Source organism: Zingiber officinale, chromosome 3B (genome assembly GCF_018446385.1).
Source record: "Zingiber officinale cultivar Zhangliang chromosome 3B, Zo_v1.1, whole genome shotgun sequence".
Taxonomy (NCBI): Eukaryota; Viridiplantae; Streptophyta; class Magnoliopsida; order Zingiberales; family Zingiberaceae; genus Zingiber; species Zingiber officinale.
Genome location: NC_055991.1, coordinates 108,060,677 through 108,073,970, shown reverse-complemented (window position 1 = coordinate 108,073,970; position 13,294 = coordinate 108,060,677). Strand labels below are relative to the sequence as shown.

General features: G+C 36.2%; 1 protein-coding gene across 1 annotated transcript; it reads left to right on the top strand.

Moving 5' to 3' along the window:
* The first annotated feature begins 3,424 nt into the window (after positions 1–3,424).
* Positions 3,425–4,365, top strand: LOC121968502 (outer envelope membrane protein 7-like). Its single transcript, XM_042518843.1, has 2 exons — positions 3,425–3,767; positions 3,932–4,365. The coding sequence occupies exon 1, from the start codon at positions 3,497–3,499 to the stop codon at positions 3,731–3,733; it is 237 nt and encodes a 78-aa protein (XP_042374777.1). The 5' UTR covers positions 3,425–3,496; the 3' UTR covers positions 3,734–3,767; positions 3,932–4,365.
* The last annotated feature ends 8,929 nt before the right edge of the window (positions 4,366–13,294 follow it).

Genomic DNA, 13,294 nt, shown 5'->3' with positions numbered 1-13,294 from the left:
AGCCGGCCCAACGGTCCTACACTTACTGTCGCATGAATCATTTTCCCTAATATTTGGAATGGATATTCTTATTTGTTCTTTGTGACTAATTAATTTTTGCTCTGGTCTTTGTGACTTGATCATCATAAAGTCTATGTGACTTATTTGGTCTTTGTGACTAATTAATGTTTTACTCTGGTCTTTGTGACATAATCATCTTGTAGTCTATGTGGTCATTATGGATTGACTTAGAAGAGTGGGAGATGTTAGACGTTGAGGAGACGAAGGGGCACCTCTTCCCCTTCATCTCCCTCATTGATGCAAACGTCAAGGAGACGAATGGGCGCCTTTGCACCTTGGTCTTCCTCAATCATCTTATATATGGGTGTCTAATCTAGGGAGATCCATAGAGAAAATGAGAGGGATTTGAGGTGATCGAAGGCAAAGGAGAACGTCCTGTGGAAAGGGATTTGACTAGTGAAATTTGAAGGGCTTTTCGATTCATCTATGATCATGCTTCCGATATCAAGCAGAGATCAAGATCGCCTTGAGAGATCACTGTGAGTTCTATTTTATGTTTCATGCTATTAGAGATAACACGGATGTCGAGAAAACTCTGTGCATGCAATTTTTAGCTGGGTTTGCGAGTTTTTCACTCGTAAATTCGTTGATCACTTGGTCAACGAAGTGCATCAAACCAACTTGGCTATGATACCAATGTTGGATGTTGATAAAAGTAAAACACATAATTTACTTCTACTTTGCAAAAATTAAATCTTGTACCTTGGTTGGTAATGCACCAATCTCCGACACTACAAACCTTCAGAATTGTTATGAACTCTAGCCACGGACTGCTTGAAGTCGAGATGATAGTCATGTATGTCGAACTATCAACATTATGTCACAACGTTTCAACTCTTAACCTGGTGATGTGTGATGATAGCCTTCTTTTGTTCTTCTCAACAAGATAGAGACTACAACTCTCTTCTTTCTTAGACTCTCTTCCCTTTTCTTTCTTTTTCTCTCACCCATACTTCACACAAGAAGTATGAATTTATAGGATAAGATAAGAATATAAGGGGTTACTAACATTAGGAGGTTACTAACATTCACTTATGCTAGTGGAGTTATTTATATTAGTGGAGTAGATGGAGTTACTAACATTCATATGAATGTCCCATAGTGGGCATAAGTTACTAACACTTGGATTCATCAGTCCTACACTATTTGAGTGCAGTTTTCTTTTCATGTTTGGAAAAATGTTGGGTTTAATTCCTTATGCAATTAGTTTAAATTCATTTGATTGGTAGCTATTGTTTTGCATCTAAGTGTTCACTTTTCACGCTCAATTTCTATATAGTGGCAGGTTAGGGATAACTAGATTGATTGTGCTTCAATTGCTTGAGTTAGTTTATCTTCCCAGTATAGTTTCTTTCATTTCTTTTGATCCAAATAGGTTAAGTTAGCTTAGATTTCATTGAGTGCTTTGTGTTTCCTAAGTTTGCTGGAATCGTAGTTTAGAATAGATTAGGTTGTCTTCCATTACTTTTCTTTAGCATTAGTTAAAACCAAACCCCCATTTCTAATAAATCGATCATAAGATCCTATCATCACTATATTCCTTGAGAGAAACGATGCGGGTCATTCCCCATGCTTCATTAGTATAGAGAGGGGTTTCGGTGATATTATTTGATATCGTAGCATGACAAAAGATGGGTTTATCATTGCTTGTACATCTTCTTCCACCCCACAAACAGTAACGACACAGATTACATAACTTAACTGAAGAAGTTATCCATTTGAGGGGATAATAGAGCAAAACAAACATGAAATGAAGGAAAGAGATAAAAAAAATCGATGATTTACACATACAACAGAACTTCATAATGCAACATCTTCAATTAAACTCTGCTCCAAGTTGAATTGAATTCCTCCTCATTCTGGTAATGATGGTGTTGATGATAACGACCACGATGATGGTAGTGATGGTTCTTCATAATTTTACTTTGTATAAATGTTATTTATAATTAGTATTTTTAAAAAAATTTATTTGATTGAGTTTGTCAATCCTTTATTTTTGTATTTTTTATTAGTACTATTATTTTTATTTCGAACAAGGTTGGTGAGGCTAAGAAAGGTGGTGGTTGGAAATCCACATTGAAAGAAGTAAGTCTTTACATATTTTTTTTTTGTTAACTTATAGGATTTTTTTTTTTTTGTGTGTTAAAAATGATACTTTTTTTTTGTTTTCTAATGTAGGAAAAAAAGGAGTTTGGAAAGGAGAAGTGTTTATTGAGGAACTGGAGGTCAGTGATTTTTTTTAAAAATCTCTCTAACATTTTGAGACATTTTGATATAGGATATTGTCATTTGGATATTATGATTTAGAAGAATGTTTGGAATATTGGATATGATGACTTGTTTGAAAAAATTTAAGTTGGTTTGTTTGATATGTATTTGTATTTGTATCTTTATGTGTTGTATGGATATGATGTGATGAAAACTTGTTGTTGTATGAATATGATGTGTTGTTGTATTTATTTGTTAAATATATGGTTATATTTATATACATAATTGGATAGATTCTGTGAAAAATAATTTCATTTTGCTATAAATTGTATGATGAATAAATTTTTATCTTAATCTTATCGTAAATCACTATTTATCACAAATCTATAATGAAATTAGATTTTTGTTGCAAATATGCGATGAATCCTGTATTTGTCATAAATTTGTGACGACTCCAGTATTCGTCGCAAATTTACGATGAATTTGAGTATTTATCACAGATCAGCAACGAATCCAAATATTCATTGTAGATCGATGACGAATCCAAGTATTCATCATAGATTGACGATGAATACCTGATTCGTCGCAAATCAACAACAAATCACATATTCATTTCCAATAGGCAATGAATCACATATTCGTCACCAATCGACAATAAATCATGTATTGGTCGCTAATCGGCAATGAATCACGTATTCATCGTCAATCTATGGCAAATCCTGGTATATGTCACAAATTTGCGATGAATACCAGGATTTGTCGCAAATTGAAGATTATGAAATTGTGTGACAAATTTTATTTTGTCGCAAATTTACAATGATTTTAGTGATAAGAAATAAATTTGTGCAGATTTGATGATGAATTTACATTATTTCATCCTAGAATTTGACAACGATTTATTCGCAGTAAAAAAAGTTTTCATTACAAATTAATTTTGCGACAAATTGATATAAGAAGGAAACAAATTGACATATAAAACTAATATAACGATATTTTTTAAGACATTAACTCGTTTAAGATAAAAGAATATATATATATATATATATATATATATATATATATATATATATATATCACTTCTAAATTTGCCATTAAATTTTAAATATTTTAAATTTATTCTCCGATCTAATTTGTCATCCACTTGTTAAATAGACCTTCTTTTTTTTTCCAAAGAAACCCCAACGAGACTGCCTGCTACGGCGAGAGTAACAACGATCAGATCGGAGAGATGGCAGCCATAACAACCGCGGTGGTGGCGATAGCGGCGGTCATCCTGGGCTGGATCACCATCGAGATCGCCTGCAAGCCCTGCCTCGAGCAAGGCCGCAACGCCATCGACCGAGCCCTCGACCCCAACTACGACCCCGACTCGGCCCATAACCCCTCTCCTGCCGCCGCCAACGAGCCCCTTCTCCGCGACGACCAACCCGCCCCCTCTGCTCCGCCGGCCCCCAAGATCGCCTGACCAGAGTGGGAATTTGCGATCTGTAGTGTTTTATGTAAGATTGGTTTCCTTACTTATTACCAATGGGTGTAGATCCACATTTTCTTTGCTTGATCTTGATGTTATTTGGTTCGAAGATTTTTATGAATCTATAATCTGAATCGAACTCGCTTTTGATTTCAAGAATCATGAATGTAACTCCATCAATTCAATGTTCAGCGGAAACAAAAATGCGATTTTGGTGGTTCGACAAGTGCGGTGCAATAGTTAGGGCAGAGTCGTACCGATCAGTGAAGAATGCACGATGCTGCCAGCCGCCATCTTCTTGATCGCCAACACCTTCCACCTCGATAGGGCTTTTCTTCTTCCATACCCTCCATCTCTTGTGGCATGTCATCTTCTCCGTTGTAAACTCGCACAAATTCAACCACCAGATTCACGGCTTGGCGCAGTTTTATCGAGAGTGCTGTTGCTGCTTCCCCCTGTATATGTTTCGTAGACCTTCCTGTAACTTCCTTCGCCTGATGGAAGACAACAATAAGATCCTGAACAACAATTCAGACTTGCAGGTGTTGTGTTCGATACATGCTCTAAACCGTAGGAATAAGATAGAAATGTCACGGCAACAAAGGAAGAGTATACGTCAATGCACAAATCAATACAAGAAAAACAAAGAGGAAAATAAGTTTGGTGTTTCTGTCTCATTGGCTTTATCATCAATTATATTATTATTTATATTTAAATAAATTTTATCGTTACTAATTATTATTTTTTTGGGTCCTTTGCTTTCTCATTTGATTTACATATTTTTTCATAGTTTTGTATCGTCTAATTTAAGCATCTCTTAATCTTCTAAGTACATATTTGTATCATCTTAAATATGTTTTTCAAAATTTTTCTTAATAGATGTAATCTTATTTTTTTATCTTGTCCATCCTCGTATGTTTGTACATTCACTTTAACATTTTTACCTTTACAGCTCTCAGTTTCTGTTCATGTGCTCAAGTTATTATTTTTTTGGGTCCTTTGCTTCCTCATTTGATTTATATATTTTTTCATAGTTTTGTATCGTTTAGTTTAAACATTTCTTGATCATCTAAGTACATATGTATATCATCTTAAACGTGTTTTTCAAAGTTTTTCTTAATAGATGTAACCTTAATTTTCTATCTAATGTTGTTATTTTTTTATCGTATTCATCCTCGTATGTTTGTACATTCACCTTAACATTTTTATCTTTACAACTCTCATTTTCTATTCATGTGCTCGAGCTATAGTTCAAGTCTAATTGCTATTTTGTAGAATTCTCTTTAAGTTTTAGAGATATTTCATAATCACAAAGAACATATTATATTCTCCTATATTTCAACTATTTTATTTGTATGATATATAAAATATCCCTCTCAATCTTTGAAAATAATTTTAAATATTTAAACTTTTAAATTACTAATAACTCGTCATCTTCTGTCATAACAATATCTTATTGTGCTAATATTATTAAATTTAAATTTCATATATTTCAATTGTCTCGTATAATTCATCGTCAAGATTTATTGTACATTACATCATAAATCATATAGATAATTGTCTCATTGAACCTAACAATAGCTAAGTACACCAAGAAAGTCTATTTTGTCGTAGGATTAGTAATACTGGACTGCATAGATTAGCGATATCACCTTTTACTCTCATAAAATGTCCTCTTAAATAAATTGACGAGGACATTTGCTTTAACTAGCATAGAATCATGAATCTTAAACATGCATTATATGACAAACATCAACATATTGGTTAGGGTTATGAAAGAAAAAAAATACTAGGATATTGGGGTGGATACTCAAAACACGACCGCATCATATGTCTCTAACGGCAAGATGAGAAAAGGACTTGAGAGAGACGGGTACAGAGGAAGGGAAGAGTAAAGAAGGAGAAGAAAGAGACCTCTCTCGATTAAATAAATGATTTAATCTTAAAAATTGAAATTTCTAGAGAGAAGAGAGAGAGGGATGGGTATAATTGTAGTAAACGGTGGTTACGATCATCGTAAGCATCCCTCACAATCTGTCTTGAAGTTTTGTGAAAGGAGATAAATCACGAGATCAACTTATAGTCGACTGTCAAGTAGCTAGGGGGCGGGAGGAATTTTTCTCCGAAAGCATGCGTCGATTGGAAATTGATCTCTATACTATTATAATAAATTTGTCACCATCTAGTCAACTAGTCATCGTGAGAAAAAAGAGTAAAGAAGAAGAAAAGAAAACCTTTCTCTCTCTCTTCCCCCCCTTTTTTAATCGATTAAATAAATTATTTAATCTCAAAATTAAAATTTCTTAAAAAGATTTGTGATGATGAAACAGTTTCCGCATGTGGTTATCTATATTTATGCCAAATTTCATATTCTCCCTAGAAAGGAAATTATCTAATTTTCATTAGAAATTACATATCAACATATTTGTTTATCGTGCCAATCAATTTGAATCACTTTTGCATCATGATAGATCTGATAATTCTTTAATCTCCAAGGATAATTTGGAAAACAACCCTACGACTGGAGAATTTATCAACATAGAATGCAATAATTAACACAAACTTCCATTGTTGCATACGAATGGAGGATTTAGAGCAATAATTTGTGTCGGCTTGTAGGAAGAGACAATGGCGAAAATAGGCTTTCAAAAGGATGACTACTTGTATAAGTTCATGAAAGAGTAATTACACGACACATGCCCTCGGGAAAAAACTCCTCCCACCCCCTAGCCACTTAGAGATCAACTATAAGTTGATCCCACGATTTACCTCCCTTCATATAACATAGGGATGACGTAATCACATTTTGCTACAATGAAAGAGTAATTACTCTTGATTTAAGAATCAAGAAGAAAGAAATTTTCAACATCAAGTGACAAACCCATGATTTACTCTCTTTGTTAGTATTAGCCCTAGTACCAATTATGAGATGATTGTAAAGGGCTCATTTTGTATCATATATCATTATTAATAAAAAGGCAAAGGTGATTATTATATTTATTTCAGTTTAGTACCAATTGAATAAGTATAATAATGCCCTTGGGTAGTATGTTCTTATCTACAGTATATCAATTGGTTGAATTGATAGTGAGATATTGTAGAGAACACTACTCTTAATTGTTCCTAGTCGAGCATTAATATACAAGGACAATATTAATGCGTTGAGACTAGCATGTAGGTCAACGGATGACTTGATCTCACAAGTCATAGATATGAGATATCAGGTTGATACATAGGTATATATTATAGAATATATACTGAATGACCCGCCATGAGAATGTTTCATGGATCGTCATATGAGTGTCATAAATATTCTCATGTGACTATTGGTATGAATAGTCCTTAAACCTGAAATTACTACGGTTCCCTACATAAAGAGTTGTATATTTTGGTATCGTCAAACGTCACCCGTAACAGGGTGGACTATAAAGTCGATCACTGGGTATGCAATAAATTATGCGGAGGGATGTGAGTGATGTAGATGGGATCTATCCCTTCCATATAACGGAAGTGATATCTGTGGGTCCCTTGATTAGTAAGACACAAGAAAGCATGACCATGCGTAAATAAGTCAATATGAGATATTGAGCTTATTTGATTGAATGTAGTCGGGCGAGGCCATGCTTTCTTGGAGATCAAGAAACACAGAGATTGATAAGAGGATGGCATGGTCTATGCCTCATTGATCAATCTGGATATCAAGGATAGAGGGACCAAGTCATACAAGATAATAGTCACGGACAGGTTAGGTAGAATCTCAACTTTCTCGTCACTTGGGTAGCAATGATGTCTTGCTAGATGCCACTCATTGTTTATGTATCGTAAATGTTGATTTGGATACATTGCCAATGTTACGAGAGTCTATAGGGTCACACACAAAGAACATATTAGTTTGGAGATGGATATTTTAGTTTGACTAAAATACTAAGGATATTAAGAATAATGGGTAAATCCAAAGTGTTGGTATCATATTAGTGATGATTGGTACTAGTGCTAGTGGGAGATTGTTAGTAATTAGTCCTAAGAGTCAATCATGAGATGATTAGGCATTTTGGGTTACTCATTGAGTTAGACTCAAATGAACTCACTCATTGGATTGAGTCCAATCCGAATTAGACACATTGGATTAATGAGTTAGACTCAATGGGTTAGACTTATTGGGTTATTGGATTAATAGTTAATCCAATATAATAATCCAACCCATTAAGAGGAATATAAAGAGACAAAAGACTCTTGGTATTCATGGGATGAATATAAATAACCTTTTGTAATGAATTTTTCATAAGTGTTGAGAAGTGAAGAGAATGGTGTCTCTTCATCTCCCTCTTCTTCCTCTTCCCTCCATGGTCGAATCTTCCTCCATGGTTGAATCATGTTTCTTACTAGCACAAGAAGATGGTTCTTCTCCGAACGAAGGAAGGATATGTTCGTGTGGATACCATAGAGGCGTGGAGGCTTAAACGCGCTGAGATCTGAATCCAAAGAAAAGGTTGCTGTCGGGATTGCGAAGGGAACGCAACAAAGGTATAATCCTATCATGTAACTTAGTATAGATTGTTTGTATGCAACGTTTATTCCCTTCGCATGGATCTACTGGATAGAGGATCTAGTCAATTTTCCGTCGCCTTCCGGGTATTTAGCGCGCTAGCTCCCAACAGTGGTATCAAAGCCACTTGCAAAGGGCTATGCTAAGTTAGAAATTTTATATATGATATATAAATTACTTAAAGGTTTACTGTGATTGGAAAAATTATGAGTTTCAGCCACAATTGACTCTCGGCCAGATTATGGGTCTCGGCCAGACTGTGAGTCTTGGCCAAATCCCGAGTCTTGATCAAAATGGGTGTTTTGTTGGGAACAAAATGTAGTTGGTGTGTGACCAACAAGGTCTCGACCAAAGGTGTTTTGTTTAGAACAAAACATAGTCGGGACCGTCGTGGCGTTGCGGCTCATAATTAGTTGTTTCAATCATAGTAAATTTTATGTCATAAAATATTATGAATATATATGACATGGTGCATGGTTATGACCCTTCAACCCCAATGCGATTGGATGTGTGTAATGTTGTAATTCATAATACGGTCTGTGTGTTGTGCCTTCATCCCTTTTATTCTTGTTGTAATTAGATTACACTCGAATGTAACTCGAGTTTCTTTAGGTTTTGTAATGTACAAAATTAGAAAGAGTTAGTCTTCTAGACGACGGGTGAAAAGGAAGGAAGGATAACAACACACGACAACTAAGGAAGCGCTTGGAGAAGCGGCTTGGACCTAGGTTGACTTATCGCTCTTCTCATTGGCTTGAAAAGATTGTAGTTTATGGGGATCATAACCATGTCACGTTTAAATTAGCATATATGCTGATGTATGTCATGATATGCCAAGAATGCATGTGATGCATGCATAGGTATCGTAATTAGGTCATTTATATATGCCTACCAAAGTTTGGTACTCGTTATTACCTCGATCATTTGTAGTCAGGTTTGTCAAAGCAAAGTGACTCGTTTTATCTTGGTAGAGTGTAACTGGACAATTGTGATGTTCGACTATTGGACTTTGGGTGTGACTTAACTAAGTTGAGAACTTAGAGGCATATCCCATATGATGAAATTCAATTATACTAGTCTAGGGTGATTAGCCAAAGCTAACTCAAGATGTGTTATAATATGAATTTCATAAGATGGGAAAACGAACAAACAGTTTTGTTCACCTAAAGATACAAAAGTTACATAGGATGTAATTGGTAAACGTTGTCTACTTAAGTTGTACTAAGTCTTGGGCAATTAGCCAAAGCTAACTCAAGAAAAGTATAATATGGATCTTATCCAATTGATACACGTTGCCTACCTAATTTATACAAGTCTTTGGCAATTAGTCAAAGCTAACTCAAGATGAGGTATAATGTGGATCTTGTCCCACTAGAATGTCTTTGCTTTTGAGTTTAGATCTAGTAGTGACTTGCTCCTATCAAGATTTAGAATTTAGTGGGAGAATCATTTAATTAAAGGTCTAATTAAATGATCGATATATGATACTAAGTTTTGCATTTCACTGTTGTAGATTACCATGTCGTCAAGTACAATGAATACCCTTTCTTTGCGATATGTCCTTACTAAGGACAAGCTCAATGGAGCTAATTTCTTGGACTGGTATAGAAACTTATGAATAGTCCTCAAGCAAGAATGAAAACTGTATGTCCTAGAGCAGCCTATTCCTGAAGCATCCCCCCCCCCCCCGGCTACTGCCACTAGAGCTGATAGGGATGCTTACAAGAAGCATCAAGATGATGCATTAAATGCCTCATGCTCGCCACCATAAACTCTGAGCTTCAGAAGCAACATGAGAACATGGATGCTTTTGATATGATTGAACATCTTAGACAACTGTATCAAGAACAAGCAAGGCATGAGAGATTTTAGATCTCTAAAGCACTTTTTCAATGTAGAATGCAAGAAGGAAGTCCCGTCGGGCCTTATGTGCTCAAAATGATTGGGTATGTGGAGAATCTCCAAAGGTTGGGATTTCCATTAGGCCAAGAATTGACCACTGACCTTATCTTGTACTCATTGCCTAACAGTTATAGTCAATTTGTCATGAACTACAACATGAATGAAATTGACAAACCACTGCCTGAGATGTTAAGTATGTTGAGAACTACTAAAATCAACTTTAAGAAGGCAAAGCGTAGTTCCATTTTGATGGTGTCTAAGGGCAAAGGCAAGTGGAAGCCTACAGGTAAGGGTAAGACCTAAGCCAAAAGCAAGGGTAAAGCTCATGTAATAAAATCCAAAGGTGGGGTTGCTAAGGAAGGAACCTGCTTCCACTGCGGTGAGACCGGACATTAGAAGAGGAACTGTAAGGTGTACCTAGAGGAACTGAAACGGAAGAGAAGTGAGACTTCTGCCTCAGGTATATATGTTATAGAAGTCAACCTAGATATTTCTTCTTCATGGGTATTAGATATCGGATGTGCGTCTCACATTTGTACTAATGTACAGGGGTTGAGAAATAGTAGAGTGTTGAAAAAGGGCGAAGTGGACCTACGAGTAGGTAATGGTGCAAGAGTTGTTGTCGTCGCTGTAGGAACCTACTCCTTATCTTTGCCCACTGGGCTTGTTTTAGAACTGGAAGAGTGTTGTTATGTGCCTGCTTTAACCAAAAACATAATCTCTGTTTCTTGTTTAGACAAGAAGAGGTTCTCATTTATAATAAAGGACAAATGTTGTTCTATTTATTTAAATGACATGTTTTATTGTAGTGCACTTCTGATAAATGGACTCTATGTTCTAGACTTTGAAAACTCAATGTATAACGTAAATGTCAAGCGATTCAAGTCTAATGATCTGAACCAAACATATCTCTGACATTATCGCTTAGGTCACATAAATGAGAGTCGCATATCCCAACTCCATAAGGATGGACTTTTGGATTCATTTGATTTTGAATTATATGAGGCATGCGAATCTTGTCTTTAAGGAAAGATGACAAAGACTCTACTTAGTGGACAGGCGAAAGGGATAATGATATGTTAGAACTCATACATACTGATGTATATGACCCTTTCATAGTAGCAGCTAGAGGAGGCTATCATTACTTCATTACCTTCACTAATGTTTTCAGTAGATACGACTATGTGTATCTGACGAGACATAAGTCAGAATCCTTTGAAAAGTTCAAAGAATTCAAGAATGAAGTACAAAATCAACTTGGTAAGAGTATTAAGATGCTTCAATCAGATTAAGGTGGGGAATACCTTAGCCAAGAGTTTCATGACCATCTCATTGAGTATGGGATCATATCTCAACTCACTCCACCTGGAACACCATAATGGAATGGTGTATCATAAAGGAGAAATCATACTTTATTAGATATGGTACAATCGATGATGTCATACAGATCTTCCTACTTCCTTCTGGGGGCATGCTCTAGAGACAACCACTTTCACACTTAATCGAGTTCCATCCAAGGTCGTCATAAAGACACTATATACGATATGGATAGGGAAGAGTCCCAATATGTCTTTTATGAAGATTTGGGATTGTGAGGCTTACGTTCGACGGCAAGTCTCTGATAAACTAGGACCCAAATCAGATAAGTACTACTTTATTGGATATCCCAAGGAAACAAAGGGATATTACTTCTATAATCCCACACAAGGCAAGGTGTTTGTTGCCAAGACTGGTGTGTTTCTAGAAAGGGAATTTATTTCTAGAAAAACTAGTGGGAGTGAAGTTGATCTTGAAGAAGTTCAAGATACTAGCACTGACACCTATAAAATAAAGTTTCGAAATCTTTTTCACAATAGAGTAGTTGAACAAAAAAATGAAAGGCATCACATCGATAAATAAGGAAGAAGAGTAAAATGAAATGCAGAAGTTGTCTACCTTACAAGTTGAAACCCTTCTGTTCTTCTTTTGGAATCTGCTCTGGCCTCTCCGATGATAAATGTATATAGTCGGTCTAATGATATTTGTCACTTAGTATGCAATCCTCCCAAACCTAAAATTCTAGATCCACCCCTGTTAATATATAGATTTTATGTCAGCAATGTGCCTTACATTGCTAATAATCTTCTAGAGTTGTATATTTGAGGTGGGCAAATTAATCATTAGATTCAGTTACATATATATTTAATACGGTGCATAATGGCAGGGCTCGATCGTTGGGAGTCAAGGAGACTTGGCAGTAAGAAGTCAAGGAAATGTGACAGTCAACAGTCAGGAGAACATGATAGTTAACGGTCAGGAGGACGTGGCAATCAACAATTAGGAGGATGTGACAGTCAGCAGCTAGGGAAAGAAGACGTAGGACCGCCTGGTGTCGCCAGACGCAGGATGCCTAGTCGGGTGCTTACAGATCAGGATCCCAGATCTAAATCAGAATGTAAAATCGGTGTGATGCATGACCCACTCCGACTGGTCGAGTTTTCACAGCTCGGTCATACCCAGCCCTGTTTCTCTCAGTAAGCCAACTCTCGGTCAGCTCTTGAGCGATCTCATCAAGACTTAGGCCAGGTGTTATACCCGAAAGTTCATCCCGAGCTGCCCTAGTCATGCTCGAGCAGGACAGAAGGTGCTACACGACAGCAAAGTATGAGAAACGTAACTGCCTATCAGGGAAGAACTGCTGTATGTCAGGGAATATTCCAATGGTCTACAGTCATCTGCGAATGGAACCTTCTTCTAGTCCACAAGAGGGTGTCACACGTCCTCCATCACCAGACAAGTCCTGACACCCGACATTCACTGACATCACTCAGGCTCCAGAGGTACACACTGTCATATAAAAAAGGAGGTATGTGAAAATTGATAATAGACTTCGGATATTACCCGAAGTAATAGGTAGATATTTACCGAAGTAGACGCACGTGAAGTAAAAGGGTTAATTTTTTACTTCGGCACACGAGTACCAAAGCCTATCACCGGTCCAAAACCGGTTCAAAATCAGACCATTTTTAAAGTAAAAAAGCTCTATTACTTCATCAAGACCAGTAAAAATACTGAAGTAGTTGATCATATATTACTGCATATGTTTGACGAAGTTTAAAGAAGTTATG